Source organism: Pelodiscus sinensis, chromosome 23, assembly GCF_049634645.1.
Source record: "Pelodiscus sinensis isolate JC-2024 chromosome 23, ASM4963464v1, whole genome shotgun sequence".
Taxonomy (NCBI): domain Eukaryota; kingdom Metazoa; phylum Chordata; order Testudines; family Trionychidae; genus Pelodiscus; species Pelodiscus sinensis.
In genome coordinates this window covers 544,071-560,729 of record NC_134733.1, presented here as the reverse complement: position 1 = coordinate 560,729, position 16,659 = coordinate 544,071, and the positions used below count along the sequence as shown (strand labels likewise).

The 16,659-nt window shown below is 63.0% G+C and overlaps 1 protein-coding gene across 2 annotated transcripts; it reads right to left on the bottom strand.

The window, feature by feature from the left end:
- Positions 1-2,188: 2,188 nt before the first annotated feature.
- SLC25A34 (solute carrier family 25 member 34) lies at positions 2,189-16,557 on the bottom strand. Of its 2 annotated transcripts, XM_075906329.1 has the most exons (5): positions 16,121-16,556; positions 13,126-13,191; positions 11,091-11,243; positions 8,310-8,444; positions 2,189-3,566 (listed from the first exon to the last, which is right to left on the bottom strand). In XM_075906329.1, the coding sequence occupies exons 1-5, from the start codon at positions 16,517-16,519 to the stop codon at positions 3,384-3,386; spliced, it is 936 nt and encodes a 311-aa protein (XP_075762444.1). In that variant the 5' UTR covers positions 16,520-16,556; the 3' UTR covers positions 2,189-3,383. The 2 variants fall into 2 exon arrangements, with proteins under 2 accessions (XP_075762444.1, XP_075762445.1); XM_075906330.1 differs by lacking the exon at positions 13,126-13,191 and having other exon boundaries at positions 16,121-16,557.
- Positions 16,558-16,659: the final 102 nt, after the last annotated feature.

Genomic DNA, 16,659 nt, shown 5'->3' with positions numbered 1-16,659 from the left:
TGGGGCCCATGTGAGCTCAGTGTCTGTGCGGCCGCTCAGGAGAGATTCAAATGCTGCCCTGCTGATGAGCAGAGCGCCTACAGCTGGCGTTTTTCTCCTGCTGGTGCACATTGGCACATGCCTTGGTGCACATTACATTTATTCCACACATGGATGGAAAAATTAGAGGCAACATTTGTTGGGGTGGGTTTACCTCAGGTGGCCTGGACCTGTTGGCGGTTTCTGAGGCACCGGGTGGAGCCAAGGCAGGTAGGGACTAGCCTTAGCCTCACAGCGCCACCGACCGCACTTAGCAGTCCAGCCGGCAGTGCTGACTGGAGCTGCCCCGCTCCCTTTTCGAGCGGGTGCTCTGGTCGAAAACAGGCTGCCTGGCAACACTGCAGCCACGGCAGATGTTTTGAAATCTGCCCATGCAAACCAGGCTAAACACTTGCACCTGCTCGACACCTGAGCCCTTAGCGACTTAGTGCCGTGTTCCCAGCTAGCCATTTGCCTCAGCCCCATGCCCGCCCTTGCCCCTGCCAGCGTGCCACAGTCATTGGCGCCTGGCCAGGGATTGTGGGATCACGCCTCCGCAGGAGCCAGCTGCCCCACTGCTGGGCTAAACAGTAGCAACAGCTTCCGGCCCTCTGAAGAAGTGGGCTGTGCCCCCGAAAGCTCACGCTCTGTTAGTCTAGAAGGTGCTGCCAGCCCATTGGTTGGTTTTCGGTACCAGACTAACTCGGTGCCCCCCGAAGCTTTTCTCTGGCTCTGCCGTGCAGGGAGCCAGCCAGCAGCATGAGCCGGGACCAGTCCCTGCTCGTCCCCAGCTGACGGGCAGCCTGTTTTATGGGGAAGGGGTAATGAGCGAATCCCCGGGCGTGCTCCAGGGCAAAACAGGGCAGCCAACGGCAGGCAGCAGGGCAGACCAATGCCAGGGAGCAGCCACCTGGTGGGGGGGGGGGAAGCACATCAGAGCTGGGGCCATGGTGACCAGGGCTGCATCTGCCACCCACAGGTTCGAAATGTGCAGCCCCCTCCCGCCAGCTGCTGCAAGCAGCACAGGCTGCTCCCAAACCTGGGCAGCTGCTGGAGGCTGCAGACAGACCAGGCCCTGGGGCTGCAGAGGCCACTGGGCCCAGCCAGGATGAAACATCCCCAGCCCAGGCCCGGCAAGCAGCAGAGCAGCTGGTGTCCCAAGGGCCCTTCCCAGGCAAAGGCCCAAGAGGGGATGAGCCCAGAGGCTTCCCCTGGGATGACTAAAGGGCGGGTCCCACGTCCTGACATGGGGCAGCCCCCAGGCCATAGAGCTCCGGGGAATGGGCAGCCCCCCCGCTGGCCCCATGCTGGTAACACGGAGGCTTTCTTACAGGGGCTGGGAGTTAAAATGGTGGTCTCTGTGCATCAGCCCCAGCACTGCAGTGCCCCCACTCTGCCCCTCCCCCAAACCCACGTCCTCTTCCCGACAGGCATTGCGCTGCCTGGCTCGGAGGCGGCACTCGAGCCAAGGCCACAGGGAGCTCAAAAGGCAGCTGGGCAGGATCCGGTGCCCAGCAATGTTCCCTCTAATCTTTTCGGTCCATGTGCGGAACCGTTTTGTGACGTGCACTGAAGTGCAGGCCGCTGGCTGTGGGCGCGCTGCTAGTCAGCTGCGTGGGACCCGAACCTCACCTGGTGGCCACTTACGCGCTCAGCCCCAACCCCTCCCCCAGCTGTGAGCCCTCAAGCCTGCCCCCTGAACTCATCCTGGGACTTGTACCCCACCCACGGCCCCAGCCCACTGAGTGGGGGGGTACAGCGAGGCCCCCGAGACGGGCGCTGTCGGGGAGGGGCGGGGCTGGGCGGCTGTGCTTTGCCAGCAGGGGCCTCCTGCTGGGTGGTTTGTTCCCTGGAGCACCCCGCGAAGCCTGTGCCACGTCCGGCCGCGAGGACCCTGCTGTGTTCATGGGGCCCAATGATGGGGGAGTCCAAATCTGCTGCAGCTGCAGCGATCTCACCTCCTTTTCCAGGTGGTGCAGTGGGCCAGGGAGACCACTGCTGCCACGTTCCCTCAGCGGAGACCCCACATGACGTCCAGCCCCTAATATCCCCCCAGGTGTCCTGTGGGTCTGCTCTGGGCACCATGGCCCCAGAGGAAGCAGCTGCTTGGCCTGAGAAAGAGGGGAAGGACCCTGGCTCAGCAGCAAAGAAAGAACCCGCTGGAGAGATCTCCCGATAAGAAAGTAGAAAAATCTTTTATTTGGTTGCAGCGAGCGCCGTGGAGCCGGGCCCAGGCTCCTGACACCATCCGCTGAGTCAAGTGAACTCTGAGCTGAGCCTGCAGCGGGGCAGCGCCGGGTCAGCAGCACCCAGCGGCTGCTGGGCACTCAAGCAGGGGGAGTTTAAGGCTCAGAGATGCGGCAGGCCTAGAACGTCAGAGCCAAGGCTCCGACGTCTCCCTTGCTCAAGGCGACATTTTTCTCCCTGCCCCAGGAGAGCAGAAGCAGGCCCTCCTGACCCAGCCTGGCATGGCCTCCCCCTGCCCGGCCTCCATCCCCTGCCCATGGGCGCACAAGGCCCTCGTCACACTGAGCAGCCGGCTCCTCCAGGCCCAGCTGGGGGGGGGCCTCTCCCCAGTGTGTCACAGCTTGGGGGGGCCTCTCCCCAGTGCGTCACAGCTTGGGGGGGCCTCTCCCCAGTGCGTCACAGCTTGGGGGGGCCTCTCCCCAGTGCATTTCTTGGTTGATTTTGGTTTCTGTGGCGTGTCTGGGGCAGGCCAGGTCCCGCTGGGAGCAGGTGTTGCCGGTACCTGCCCGTAGGACAGAGCGCTCTGACTCTGCTGCAGGGTTTGCCTCCAGACTGAAATCTCTGTAGTGGCCACAAGTTCATCCTTCCCTGTGGCAGCTCCTGGCGCGATGGGTTAAATACGAATCCCTCAGGGAAGGCGGCCAAGGCTTGCAGCAGGGAAACCCCTCCACAGACAAGGCCTGGAAACAGCCCCGGCTCCTCCACGTCCTTCGGAGGCCAAGCGTGCTGGGTAATCCACCTGGCACACGTATCGTCTGGCCCCTCGCATCCGTGCACTTTGCAAAGCGCCATGTAACCCTCACAACCGCCTGCGGAGCAGCCAGGCTGATCCCTGTTTCAGGTGGGGAGACCACGGCACAGGGCAGTGCTATGGGCTTGTCCAAGGTCCCAGAAGGGAGTCGTGTCAGAGCTGGGACACGCTGCTCCTCCCTCCCCAAGCCCCACAGCTCTGGCGTGATTCCCCAGCCCGAAAGCCCTGAGCTGACTTCCTGGTCTCCCAGGCTGCCAAATCTCCGGTTCCCCACCCCCCGCCCCCTGGGAGCTCCCCGCTAGCCCGGGGGCACCAGAGTTCCCAGATGGGGGGTTTCGGGGCAGATTTGCCACACGGCTGCAGGGGCTTAAACTCCATGCTGCTGGTGGCGGTAGGTGAGCTTCCTGAGTTCGTCCCAGAAGAGCAGGCTGAGGATGGTGTGAGGTCCCAGGCGCAGGTAGGCAGGACCGATCCCTTTGTACAGAGCCAGGATGCCCTCTTTCCTGAAGATCTGCACAAAGCAGTCGAGGAGCCCTCGGTAGTGCTTGCCCTGGGGACGGGACACAGGGAGCAGCATCAGAACCTGCAGTCTACGTGCAATTCCCCTCAGACTGTGAGGCCACCTGGGACCCCTAGGACCATCTAGCCTGGCCTCCTGGGTGAGACAGGCCAGAGAACCCCGGCCAGGAACGTCCCCAGCCAAGCGCCGACGTCCAGCCGGGCTCCGGCAGCGCATTTAGAAAACCCCGTCCTGACCCCGAGCGATGGAGACTTGGCCATAACCCTCCACGAGCCGTCCAAATGGTTATCCAGGCACAGCCCTCCCAAACCGCCAGCCTGGCCCCAGAACGCCCTCTGCAGGGCTGGGGGGGGGGTGAACGTTGCAGCCCAAGCACCTGCCCCCCTTGTGCTCCTGCCTCCCCCCCCCATGCTCCCAGGCCAGGGAGCCAGGGACCGTGCACCCCTCCCCCCTGTGCTCCGGGGCCAGAGAGACTGGGGCCGCGCGCCCCTCCCCCCCGTGCTCCGGGGCCAGAGAGACTGGGGCCGCGCGCCCCTCCCCCCTGTGCTCCGGGGGTGGGGAGCCGGGGGCCGCGCGCCCCTCCCCCCTGTGCTCCGGGGCTGGGGAGCCGGGGGCCATGCAGTTTCCTCCCTCCCTCCCCGTGCTTTGGGGGATGCAGGAGCAGTGTTCTGCCCTCAACACCCCGTCGTGCGGGGTGGGGGCCTCGGCCAATGGGCGGCAGCTGGGGCCTTGCCTCCCCCCCACCTGCACCCACTGCCCATCCCCCCATGGCCTGTAACTGGCATCTTATTGCTCATCTGAACTGGTCTAGCTTCAGCTTCCAGCCACTGGGTCTCGTCTCTTTGTGCTCGATTAAAAGAGCCGCCTGCTGCCAGCACACGCTTCCCCAGGCAGCCCCTTCGCCCAGGGCACTAGGCCTGGAAGGGACCCCGCAGAGCCACCTGCCCAGGCCTCTGCCCCCACAGCAGGGCCAAGCTCCCTCTTCTAGATCAGGGGTGGGCAATGGTTTTGGAAGGGGGGTCACGTCCCATTTCGGAAGTGGCTGCGGGCTGACCCAGAAGGGGAGGGGCCTCAGGTGGAAGGGGCAGGGCTGAGAACGACCCTGCTGGGTCCTGGGACCTAATTTTCACTTGCTCAGGGTAGTCGATCAAACTTCATTTTAAATAAAGTGAAACATTCGGTCCAACACAAACCGTTTCCTTTATTTATGGGAGAGGCGGGAGCCTGTTTGGGTCGGGAGTCGCTGACCACACATGTGAAAAGCAAAAAGCTCCTGCAACCCTCCCCCGCCAGCCACGCTCACTGCTGTGGTGCCACAGCCTCGCGGGGGAAGGGAAGGGGACTGAGGTTCAGGGCTTCCCATAGGCCAGAATTACTTTTCTAGGGTTCTGGAGTTGGTGGATTTTATGGGCCTCCTTAGGCTCTGGGGTAGGGACAAGAATGAGGCGTCTGGTGCACGAGTCAGGGCTGCCAGCAAGTAGGATAGGGCTGGGGTGCAGAAGCAGGCTGGGAGTAGGATGCAAGAACAAGGGAAGGTGGCAGAGCAAGCTGGGGTGCTGGGTCTTGGGGGAGAGGGAAGTGAGGGGAAACATTACCTGGCTTCGTGCCCCCTTGCAGCAGCGGCTGCAGCAACGCTGTCCTGGCCACCCAAGAGGCACCGTGGCCATGTAGCCCCAGAGGCTGAAGGCACCACTACTGCATTCACACGGCCCTGGGTCAGCCCTGAAGGCACTGCTGCCGTGGCCACATGGCCTGGACTGCGTGGCCAAGGCCTGGACTGCGTGGCCAAGGCCAGGGCCGGCCCGAGCCTGGGCGCATGGTGCCTCCCCCGGGGCGCACGGCGCATGCGCAGGCCGGCCACGTCTGCTGGCGTGCAGCCCAAGGCCCACCCCCCGGGGCGCACGGCGCATGCGCTGCCCAGCCCAGCCACCGCTGCTGGCGCGCGCGCACTGGGCAGTGCAGGGCCCCACAGCTGTGGGGCCAGCGCTTTGGGAGCCGGGCGCCTGCTGGCAGCTGTCAGGGACCCGCGCACCCCTTACAGCTGCCATCAGGCACCCCAGGCAGCTGCCCGGCTCGCCCATGCCTCAGTCCAGCCCTGGCCAAGGCGCCACTGAGGAGCCTCAGCGCCAGCGGCTGCACGTGTGCCACAGGTGGGTCCTGCCCATGGGGCGGGGCCTGGAACTGCCTCTGGCGGCTCTCTGTTTCTCAGACTTCAGTTCATTCTTGTGGCACCTGCCTGGCCCTGATTTAACATCCGTTCCCATGTTTGGACACCAGAAGCGGACAGAGGCTCCAGTGATCACAGGTACCGACCAGCCCCAGCGCACCCTCAACAAATTAACAGGGGTTTGAGCTGCCAGTAAATGTCAGCGCCACCTGCCCAGCAACTCCTCCCACCCCACAATCAGCTGATTGGCTGGGGTCTGGAGGCTGAAGAGTGGGGCAGGAAGAGACAGGGCAAGGGTGGGGACTTGGGGGAAGGGCCTGGGTTGGAGGGGGCTGAACACCCCCAGGCCCATCGGAAGCCAGCACGTATACCAGCAACGATCTAATGCTGTATATAGCAGTGACTCCACCCTCCGCCTCCTGCTTTAACATCCAAGCAAGGCCAGATCTTCAGAAGAGCCAGGCACGTTTAGAGCTGAGCACTACTGAAAACTCTGCCGTCCCCTCCCCAAGCGCACTACACAAGCTATTTCACACTGTGCTGCAGACAGTGGTTAATCAGCTCTCAGACTTGTCTGAATGGGGGAAGCCCACGTTATATCATCCCATTTTATTGAAGGAAAAATTGAGGCAGAGTGGTTCTGACTATTTTGTAGGGCCCTCCTTCCCCACTCTCAAATGACAGGGTGTGGCACTTGGCTCTCACCAGCAGGGACAACACACCCCAGCCTGGCTCAGCTGTGCACTAGCACTAACTAGGTATTCGAGTTACACAGTTAGACTTTAGGAAACACGGTGAGTTGCTTGCGGCACTCGGCGCTGCTGGAAGGCCTGTTTGCTGTGCGACTGTCTGGTGTCCGCAGGAGCAACTATTAACAAACGTGGAACAATGTTTCCAGCAGGCGTGGGCTCCCAGCCAATGAAAACCCCTCAACACCTGGCCCACCACTGCGGAACATCAAAGGACAACAGACTTGGCCGCTTGCGCTCTCCCCCTGGAGAGGGTGTTTGGAACCAAATTCCTTTCAGCAGCTCAATCTGAACCTCGAAGCAGAAGCCAGGAAGGATTAAAAAAATCCTACCAAGGAGAATCGTCTTTCTTTTATACCCCAGTATCCGGGGTAATTAGCCTAAGAGACACGCTGAGTTTGCTTATTACAGAAGCTTCGATGACCTCTGGCAACTTAAGGCTAACTCCTTTGTAGGGGTGATAGAGGTGTAGCCCTTTGCAAGGGGTAATTGACCTGCTTTAACTTTGTAAATACCTTTCCTACAGCTGACGCTTTCTGGTCTAGCACCCTCCGGACCGGACCGGTCCTGAAGCAGGGACTTCGTTGGACCAGGGGAGATCAATGCTTGCCCTTCTACTGCTCTGGTCCCTGGGGGCTGCAGCTGCACTGCTCCAGCCCGGAGGCTGGCTGGGGCACAAAGGCTCTGCTCCTGGACTTTGTTCTTCTGTAGTCCAGGAGCGCGCCTGGCCCTGCCCCCTGAACACTCCAGCACCAAAGCGCCCACAGATGGCCAGCGATGCCGGACCAGGGGTGTTGCCAGGGATTAGAGAGGTTCAGCTGCATTTCCGTTTCCTAGGTTGTGCCCTGCTCTGGCACAGTCTGCCCTGAGCCGCCAGGACAGCTCACTGCACCTTCTGTGTCCGCCTCTTTGCCATGAAAGTCATCAAGTGCTGAAAATCTCTGGCTCAGTAACAAAGCCCTATGGGCTTGTTGCCAAACACCCCACGCGAGACTGCACCAGAGGAACAGGCGCCAGAACCTGGGGCCTTTATTTTCAAATGAAAACCTGCGAGAAGTTGGTTTTGTGGACAGGATGGAGCCTGACCCTCCCCAGTCCCCCCCATCTCTGGACCCCTTGCGAGGCAGCTGTTTCTTTTCATGTGGGCTAGGAGCAGCAGGGATGATCCACCAGCGCCCCCGCCCCCATTTTTAGCTTTGAGGATCCACTCACAAAGAGCGGCTGTATGACTGCACCATACACCAATGTGGGTGCAGGCACCTTCGGGAGCTTTCCTGCCTCTTCTCCCCAGTCCACACTGGGTGCCAAACCAGCAGCTCTGATCCGCTGCACCTGGCTGTGGGTGGGTCCTCCAGTAGCCAAGCCCCACCTCTTTCCTCCTTCAAAATGAACAGCCCTGCACCGAACGCCCTGGGAGCTGCCAGCAGGGAGAGCACTAAGGAGCCCCCAACATTCTGGGGTCAGCTGGCAGTGGGACTGGCACACAGTGACCGGGGGGGGGGGGGGTTGGCTTAGTCCAGGACTGGCCACTTGTGCCCAGCCGTGAGACGCAGGGTCTGGATTTGTATTTGACGTTCTGTGAAGTCGGGGGTGTTCGGTACATCGGTGCGTATGAAGATGCTCAGGGAAGCACGGCCTAGTGGACTGAGCACAGGAGGTGAACCAGGAATCTCTGCAGCCACTCTCTGTCTTGGTTTCACCATCGGTAAGTGGGGATCCTGGCCTCCCACCCGCCTGCCTGGTGGAGACCCCCGCCTGCTGGGATGACCATGGAAAGTACCCGCAGCCCCCAGTGCATGTGGCCTGGGCAGAGGCAGCCCCGAGCTCCTCCGGCCCCATAGCAAGGGGCACACTTACCGTGCCCCGCTCGTCCACGGGCTGGTTATAGAGCCTGGTGCTGACCACGTCAAAGGGCGTCATCGCCACGGCCACCGCCACGCTGCTGATCATGCCTCCTGCCAAGGCCACTATCCAGCTGCCCTCCTTGAACCACTGCCAGACACGGGACCTGTTAGATCAACCCCCTTCTCCCGAGCGCCGGCAGCCGGTGGGAAGAACATCACACCGCCCGGGCACCCACGGACACGCACGCAGGGAGGAGACAGAGCACCGGCAGCCAGTGGGAATAACATCACACCGCCCGGGCGCCCACGGACACGCACGCAGGGAGGAGACAGAGCACCGGCAGCCAGTGGGAATAACATCACACCGCCCGGGCGCCCACGGACACGCACGCAGGGAGGAGACAGAGCACCGGCAGCCAGTGGGAATAACATCACACCGCCCGGGCGCCCACGGACACGCACGCAGGGAGGAGACAGAGCACCAGCAGCCGGTGGGAAGAACATCACACCGCCCGGGCGCCCACGGACACGCACGCAGGGAGGAGACAGAGCACCAGCAGCCGGTGGGAAGAACATCACACCGCCCGGGCGCCCACGGACACGCACGCAGGGAGGAGACAGAGCGCCGGCAGCCGGTGGGAATAACATCACACCGCCCGGGCGCCCACGGACACGCACGCAGGGAGGAGACAGAGCGCCGGCAGCCGGTGGGAAGAACATCACACCGCCCGGGCACCCAAGGACACACACGCAGGGAGGAGACAGAGCACCCGCAGCCGGTGGGAATAACATCACACCGCCCGGGCGCCCACAGACACGCACGCAGGGAGGAGACAGAGCACCGGCAGCCGGTGGGAATAACATCACACCGCCCGGGCGCCCACAGACACGCACGCAGGGAGGAGACAGAGCACCGGCAGCCGGTGGGAATAACATCACACCGCCCGGGCGCCCACGGACACACACGCAGGGAGGAGACAGAGCACCAGCAGCCGGTGGGAATAACATCACACCGCCCGGGCGCCCACGGACACGCACGCAGGGAGGAGACAGAGCGCTGGCAGCCGGTGGGAAGAACATCACACCGCCCGGGCGCCCACAGACACGCACGCAGGGAGGAGACAGGTAAGCGTGTGTGTATGTGCCGGGGGGCGGGGGGGTTAAATCTTAGCTAGGAGCAGGCTGCCTAGGAGTCCAAGACACCTGGAGGAGACCCACTGCTCACTCAGGGTGGAGACAGGCCAGGCCCAAAGGCGGGGTCTCCCCCTCCCCGCGGCCGCAGACCATCCCGGAGCTCCTGGCAAGGGCTGGAAAGGTGACGCCAACTCCAAACTTCACAAACCCCCCCTTGCTATGTCCTAGGTCAAATCAAACCCTTGAATCTGCTGCCAGTCCTGCCCCTGAGCTTGGGGTGCTGAAAAGCGGAGCCAGATCCCCCCAACCTGGGTGTTCCCGCCACCTCTCTAATGGGCCGAACTGGAGCCCTGGATCTGAATTGTGAACTCTACGGAGCACGAGTGCTGATCCACCCGCAGTGCAGAGCCTGTCCCTAGAGCAGGGGTTCCCAAGCGGGGGGGCGCGCGAGGCGACCCAGCCACACGCCCCAGTCAATCCCACCCCAACTTTTGCTGCTATTTTTTGGGGAGGGGAGCGTGAAGGTTTCTCAAAAGGGGGCGTGATGCCGAAGTTTGGGAACCGCTGCCCTAGAGACAGATGCAATTAGTTCCTGGCCTTGGGGGCAGCAGCTGGGCCTGTCAAAGCAGCAAGTGGCACAACTAGCAGGAGAGGAGGCAGCTGGTGGTTCTTCTGCGGGCTGGGAGCGGTAGGGTGCTCCCGTAGCTCCCCACCCCAAGCAGCACGGCCCAGAGCCCTGCTGATCTCATGGCGGGAAAGCGCCGAGTCAGCGCCAGGGCCGAGGGGTCGAGGGGAGGACACCAGCCGGCGTTATATTCGGAGCAAAGCTGCCTGTCAATCAGGCCAGCGAGGGCAGGGCAGGCCCTGAGACCCAGACGCAGCCGCTGCCCCTCTCAGGGGGCGGGGCTGTGAGTTAACCCGGCAGCCCAGCAGGGCTGAGTCTGACCCGACATGGGGGATGTGCCACTGTCGCCAAGGCTGGGCGGGCAAGAGGCTCTGGGGCCGGATCCGGCCCACGGACACCCTGCCGCTCCCCTGCCCTATGGCCAATCAGGCCCTGGGGAGGCGCAAAGTCTCCTCCCCTCCGGGCACCATGCGCCCCTGGCAGGACACCTGGCGGCTTTCGCTAGGCGCCAAGGGGGAGGGGCAGGGGCAGACTCCAGGCACTCCCCCGCCAGCCGGCCAGGCAGGGTCTGTGGGGGGGCACAGAAGTGTCCTGGTCCCGCCCCTTCCCGGCCTATTTCTGCAACCCCGTGAATGAATCTGGTGCGAGGAAGACAACGCGGCCGCCCGACGGCAGAGCGGGTCCTGCAGGCGGCTGCCTTTCCAGCTAGTGCTCTGCACGGCCCCCCGGCAGCGGGTCACTCCACAGGGCCGGCTGGGATTCCTGCCTGGGGCACACGAAGGCCAGGAGCCCTGCGTGGGAAGCGACTGGCTCGCGGGACACTGAGGGCCCTAGAGACCAGGCTGGGGCTTCATGCTGGCCTCAGAGGGCCCTGGACCCGCGTGTGCTTGGGAAACGGGCCTCTTGCGAAGTGCCCCTCTGCGGAGGCAAGGGCTGGGGCAGGAGACTGGCCGGCTGGAAGGGGATCGGCCAACCCTACCCCTGGATCCCTGCCCAGCTCTCCACGCGCAAGGCCCCCCGCCCCCCACCGCTCACCTGGAGCTCCTCGACCCACTCCTTGGCTGATGCGAAGGTGGCCAACTGCGCCGCAGAGCCCACCATGACGCGGGGTACGGCACCGCTCACCCCTCGCCACAGGCCCACAAGCCCCTGCGTCCGGTAGATGGTCTCAAAGGCACTGGAGACACCCTGGGCAGAGAGTCAGACAGATGATGGGACACTGAGGTGGCAGGAAACAGGAGGGTTTAGGGATCTCTGGTTGATCCAGTACCCGGGGGCAGGGCCTGGGGCTCCGATGTAGCCCAGGCCGCCTGGTGCCAAGGACACAGCCTGGCAGAGAGGCTGCCTGCCAGCTGGTGTCTGAGATCACCAGGCCTGCAGAGGAGCCAGGGGTTGGCAGGGTTCCACTCCCACAATCCCCTCCCAGGTGACAGCCTGGGACAGACACACACAGTCCCGGGCCTTGGCCTCCACCGCCCCCAGGAGTGGAGCCAATCCAAGTGCCGAGGACCTTGGAACCTGCGTCGTGTGGGCTGCCGTGCCGAGAAAGGCAAACAGCCCGGTGCAGCCAACGTCACCAGAAGCGCCAGCAACAAATGGCCGGTGACAACCCCCCCGCCAGGCCCATTCCTCCAATTCAGCAACTTTCTTGTAGCAAAACACTCGGTGTGGGCAGCTACAGGCGCACTGCTGGGAGTGGCTCTGTACAGAGCAAGCCCGCAGCAGGAGCCTCAGCCAGGGGTGCCCAGGAAACAGGACAAGTGAGTCCCAGGGGAACACGCACAAAGACCCAGCGGCTCCCCGCTCCTCGGATGCCAGGAGGCCTCACTCCGCAGGCCAAACAGAATGTCCAGCACACAGATCTGGCATGTGCTGCTGCATGTCACACATGCATCATGAGCACACGCCTCTGCCACGCAGATCACATCCACTGCACACACATGTGAGAAGGCTGGGGCAGGAGACTGGCCCACTGGAAGGGGATAGGCCAACCCTACCCCTGGATCCCTGCCCAGCGAGACGCTCGTGTCAGGCCCCATGGCCCCCCCGCACCGCTCACCTGGAGCTCCTCGACCCACTCCTTGGCATGCAGGCATACACATCTGCTGCCCCTACGCACCCAGGCATTTCTTTGCACACATAGACCCCGCATGCACTTCCACATCCATGCAGGCACACATGGAACTACTACACAAAACCCACAGACACACACTCGCATCAGTCCCCATAGCGCTGTGCACATGGCCCTACTGCGGAGAACAGGAATTCTGCCCCGTGAGAGTTCGGAGTGGACCGAATCTCGATGGGTGTGAACGCTGAGGCATCGCTGGCCAAAAGGCAGCTAAGGGTTAACTCCTGCAGAGCCCATGGAGAAGGGCTGATGACAGAATCATCAACCCCCTTGTACTCAGTGGGACACCACCACGAAGCCAGGGCAGAAATGTAGAAACTAGCCTGGCCAGGTTCAGTTGCCCAGCACAAAGCCACAGGGGGTCAGCTCACTCCTGCTTTCTGGGTAGGGGAGCCAGCTTGATCCCTGGGCCAGCCAGTGTCGGCTGTCCTGCTGCCCCCAGGGTGGGCGGGGCTTGAGCCTGCCCCCCGGGCGAATGCCTTATCCCCACGTCCACTCCAGAATCCACCCCACCACCCTCCCTCCTGAGGTCCCTTATCCTGCTTTCCTGGGGCGTGGCAGGGCTAAAAGGGCAGCGGGCAGACCCTGCTGGGGGGACAGGCTGCCTGGGTCGTGCGCGCCTGCTGGCAAGCAGAGGCTCAGGGGAGGGGAGACAGAAGGTGTTTTGGCTTCTATTGTTTTAACCCCGTTTCTCTCTGCCTGTGAACCAGTAAATCAAACTTGGCTTCAAGCAAGCCCCTCTGGAGCACGACACGTTGACACTTGTTGCAAGGTCCCAGGGCGAATTTGACACCCAGAGGCCTGCAGAGAGGCAGCTGCAGCTCCCCTGGGTACCCAACCCCGACATGTGCACAGCACAGCCTGCACCCTCCCAGCCCCGGCGCTAGCACACAGGCACCACCGGGAAGACGCTGGCAGATCCCAGAGCCCCCTGCTCACCTGGTGGTTGTGCTGATGCCCCACAGCCACGGCTGCCACTGTCTGGGCTTGCAGCTGCGTTTTGACCTGTCGTGATTAAAGGGAACTGGCCACGTTAGAAAGGAGCAAGTGGCCAGGCTGCACCCAGCCGCTCCACGCGAGTCAGACACCCCTGTAGCGGGGCTGGCTCAGGCCCCAGCGGGCGCCACCCCACTGAACCACTCCCGCTCCTCCCCCTCTCTTCCAGTAAAGGAGCGACGATCCAGGCCCCAACTTGCCACTTGTCCTAGTGATTTGGGAAACAGCAGGGCACCCACTTCCCATGGACTGCACCCTGCTCTCCATCCTCAGCCACAAAGAGCCCAAGTCCAGGAGGTCCTGTCCCAAACCCATGTGCTGCTGTCAATAGTCCCCCACTGGGGTAGCCTCCCCCTCAGGCATAACCTAACAGGAAGTTTCTTCTCTAACCTGCCCTCCTGGGGGGTTTATTGCAACCTCTGGAGCAGCTGGTGCTGGGACCCAACATTAGAGCAGCTGGACCCTGGCCTGAGGCACGTAGCAATTCCTCTGCCCCTCCGCTATGCAGGGGAGCTGCTGGAAGTGGTCCTGGGATTCCCTCGAGCAATCAAGCCATTAAATTTGGCACCTAAACTTGGATTTAGGAGCCTAACTTTAGGTGTCTGTGTCTTAGAGGCCAACGTGTTGTAGCCATCAAGTCAAGCCCCCTGCCCTGCTTTGCCTCATTGGAGCCTGCCTGTCTCCCCAGAGAGGAGCTGGCTGTGGGTTGCACAGGTCTCTACCTGGCTCCTTTTCAGACTTGGAGCCACCCTGTTTTCTTCCCTTGCAGCTGCCAACCCCCAGTCTCTGCTCTTCCTCAGAGCCCAAGGAACATCCTCTTTAGAGGGCTGGGTGAAGGTCACCAGCTCCTCAGCTCAGGCTGCAGGGGAGCGACAGCGGCAGTCCCAGGACAGACACACACAGCCTGCAGACCCTCCAATGCTGCATTTCTGCTGAGTTCAGATGCTGCTCCTGAGTCACCCTCCGGATCGAGCAGCTGCGCACCCCACAGCGAGCCTCCCACCAGACTCTTGAAACCCTGCCATCCCTGCCTAGAGCACTTACTCCAGGCTGGATGGTTTCTCTCATTCATTTTCCCCACCCTCCCCCTAACTCTGCCATGTCCCCAGTCCTGACCCACAGAACTCTGGCGGGTGCAGTCCTGAGCTGCCCACTACAGCTAAGCCAGTCTGACCCACAGCCCCTCTGCTTTAATCTTGGGTTCCCTCTACACTTCGGCTGCGTCTAGACTGGCAAGTTTTTCCATAAAAGTGGCCGCTTTTGCGGAAAAACTTGCCAGCTGTCTACACTGGCCGCTTTGAATTTGCATAAGAACACTGATGATCTAATGTAAGGTTGTCAGTGTTCTTCCGCAAATACAATGACTGTCCCATTCGGGAAAAGCCCTCTTGCATGAATGCTTTTGCGCAAGAGGGCCAGTGTAGACAGCTGAGAACCGATCGGGGCTTTCTTGTGCAAAACCGCGTCTAGATTGGCATGGACACTTTTCTGTTAAAAGCATTTGCGGAAAGTCATGCCAGTCTAGACACAGCCTTCTAGTAATGCTTCTTAACCCTGGCCCAGTCTCCCGCGTCTGCCCCCGCTCCTTCCGGCCCATGTGGCAGGACGTGCAGTGCTCCGGCCCATCTCACTCCCAGGGCTGTCCAGGCAGGCAGCGAGCACTCCCGTTTTGGGGGAGCTCTGCAAGGTGCATGGATAGGGACTTGCCAAGACCAGCCCCCCTCCCCCTCCCCCTCGACCTTATTAAGACTTGAACCCAGGTGTCCGGGTGCCAAAAGTCTCCTCCAGAACTCGCTCCGTGTGCAGCCCACCTGCCCAAACTGCTCTGGAAACACTCGGGCTCCTCCTGCAGCACAGAGGTGGGCTGGCGGGGATGGCTGTGCCAGAGGAGCCAGCCAGCTGCTCTCCCCACTCAAGTTCCCTGCTGGGCCCCTATGAGCCATCACTGTGGCATTCCTGCAGGGGCTCTGAGCCTTCTGCACACAGGAGAGCTAGCAAAGGGGGCATCACGCAGGTGCTTCACAGGGACTCCAGATGCAAACCTGGCCAGCTGGAAACAGGCTGGAGGCGGCCCGAACACGACGCCTGTTCATCCTACAGAGCCAACTGTCTCCCTTGCCAGTCCGCTGCCCCTTCAGTCTGACCCACTCCTCTCAGAGGCCCTGGGGCCTATCTGCACAGGCACGGCCACCTCTACCAAGGAGACACCATGAGCCAGGTAGCACGGGACCCCACAATCCTCTCCGGAGCGTCCCAGCGTTTCCAGCTTAAGCAGAGACGGGGGTGCAGTTAAACTCCCCAGGGCTTGGACAGGGCCAGCTAGTTCGGACAGCATCCAGTGTATGGATGGGGCAGGTGGTGCAACCTTCTCACAGAACCTTGTGCTGAGGTCCAGGTCGGCCTCCCCTGCCCCTTCTCTGTCTGGGGCCGGTTTGGTTTGTTCCCTGCCCCTCGGTGCGATTCCCGCCTCTGGCGAACGTGGCGAGGCATGGCCTGGCCTGGGGGGTTGCTCCTGGCTCGCGGGGTTAGTGCTGCCTGGACCTCGGGGGTTGTACTCGGAGTTCGAACAAGCCTGGAATCTCCATGCAAAATGGAGCCAAGATGCAGCCCAGCAGCGTGTGTGTTGGAGGGGACTCTGCACCCAGCGCAGGGAAGGGCGCAGGCTCCCCCAAGAGGTGCCCCCAATATCCCCCTTGCTCCTGGGATAACCCCTGGCGCCCAGCACCGCCGCCTGGGCCCTTCTGGGACTCGCACCAGGCGTGCTGGGAGGGGCAAGCCCCAAGTCCTGTCTCCGCCTGGCCCAGGCAGCCACCTGCCTTCCCCCAGCCGAGGCCGAGCGCAAAGGGTCCGAATTCCTCCGCAAACGCAGCGGCAGCGCCAGCTCCCCGAGGGCCCCGCGCCCCAGGGCCCGTGCGGGGGCGGCGCGGCGGGGACTCACCAGATACGCCGGGCTGCCCACAAAAGCGCCCAGCGCCCCCGCGAGGGCCCCCGCCGCCACGGTCCCGCCGGGCCGCCGCGTCAGGCCGCTGTCCTCGGCGTGCGAGTAGCAGTAGAAGCGGGCCCCGTTCATCAGCGCCTGGTAGAGCAGCCCGGCCGCCAGCCCCTTCTGCAGCCCGCGCAGCCCGTCGGCGCGGCGCACGGCCCCCAGCGCCCGCAGCACGCCGCGGTAGTGCCGGGGGTAGGTGCCCCGCGGCCGCCCCTCGCCCTGCAGCTGCAGCCGGGTCTTCACCACCTCCAGCGGGTTGGTGACCACGCAGGCCAGGCAGCAGGCCGTGGCGCCCAGCACCAGGTCCACGTGCGGCGAGACCGAGACGGCGGGCGGGCGGGCGCGCTCCATCGCTGCGCCGAGGGGCAGCCCCGGCCCCAGTGGTGGGCGGCCGGGGCCCGGCGCTGCCCGCACCTCGGGCCCCGCCCCCGGCCAATCAGGGCCGGGCGAGCCGCGCACCGCCCGCAGCGCTCCGGGCCCCTGCGCCCGCC

What these genes read in the sequence shown, in the direction of transcription:
- SLC25A34 (XM_075906329.1), bottom strand. Translation starts at nt 16,519, where the DNA reads ATGGAGCGCGCCCGCCCGCCCGCCGTCTCGGTCTCGCCGCACGTGGAC. An exon ending in AGTGGGTCGAGGAGCTCCAG is followed by an intron (nt 8,445 to 11,090) that starts GTGAGCGGTGGG and finishes CGTGTCTGGCAG; the next exon opens with TGGTTCAAGGAGGGCAGCTG. An exon ending in CCGTGGACGAGCGGGGCACG is followed by an intron (nt 3,567 to 8,309) that starts GTAAGTGTGCCC and finishes TCCCGTCCCCAG; the next exon opens with GGCAAGCACTACCGAGGGCT.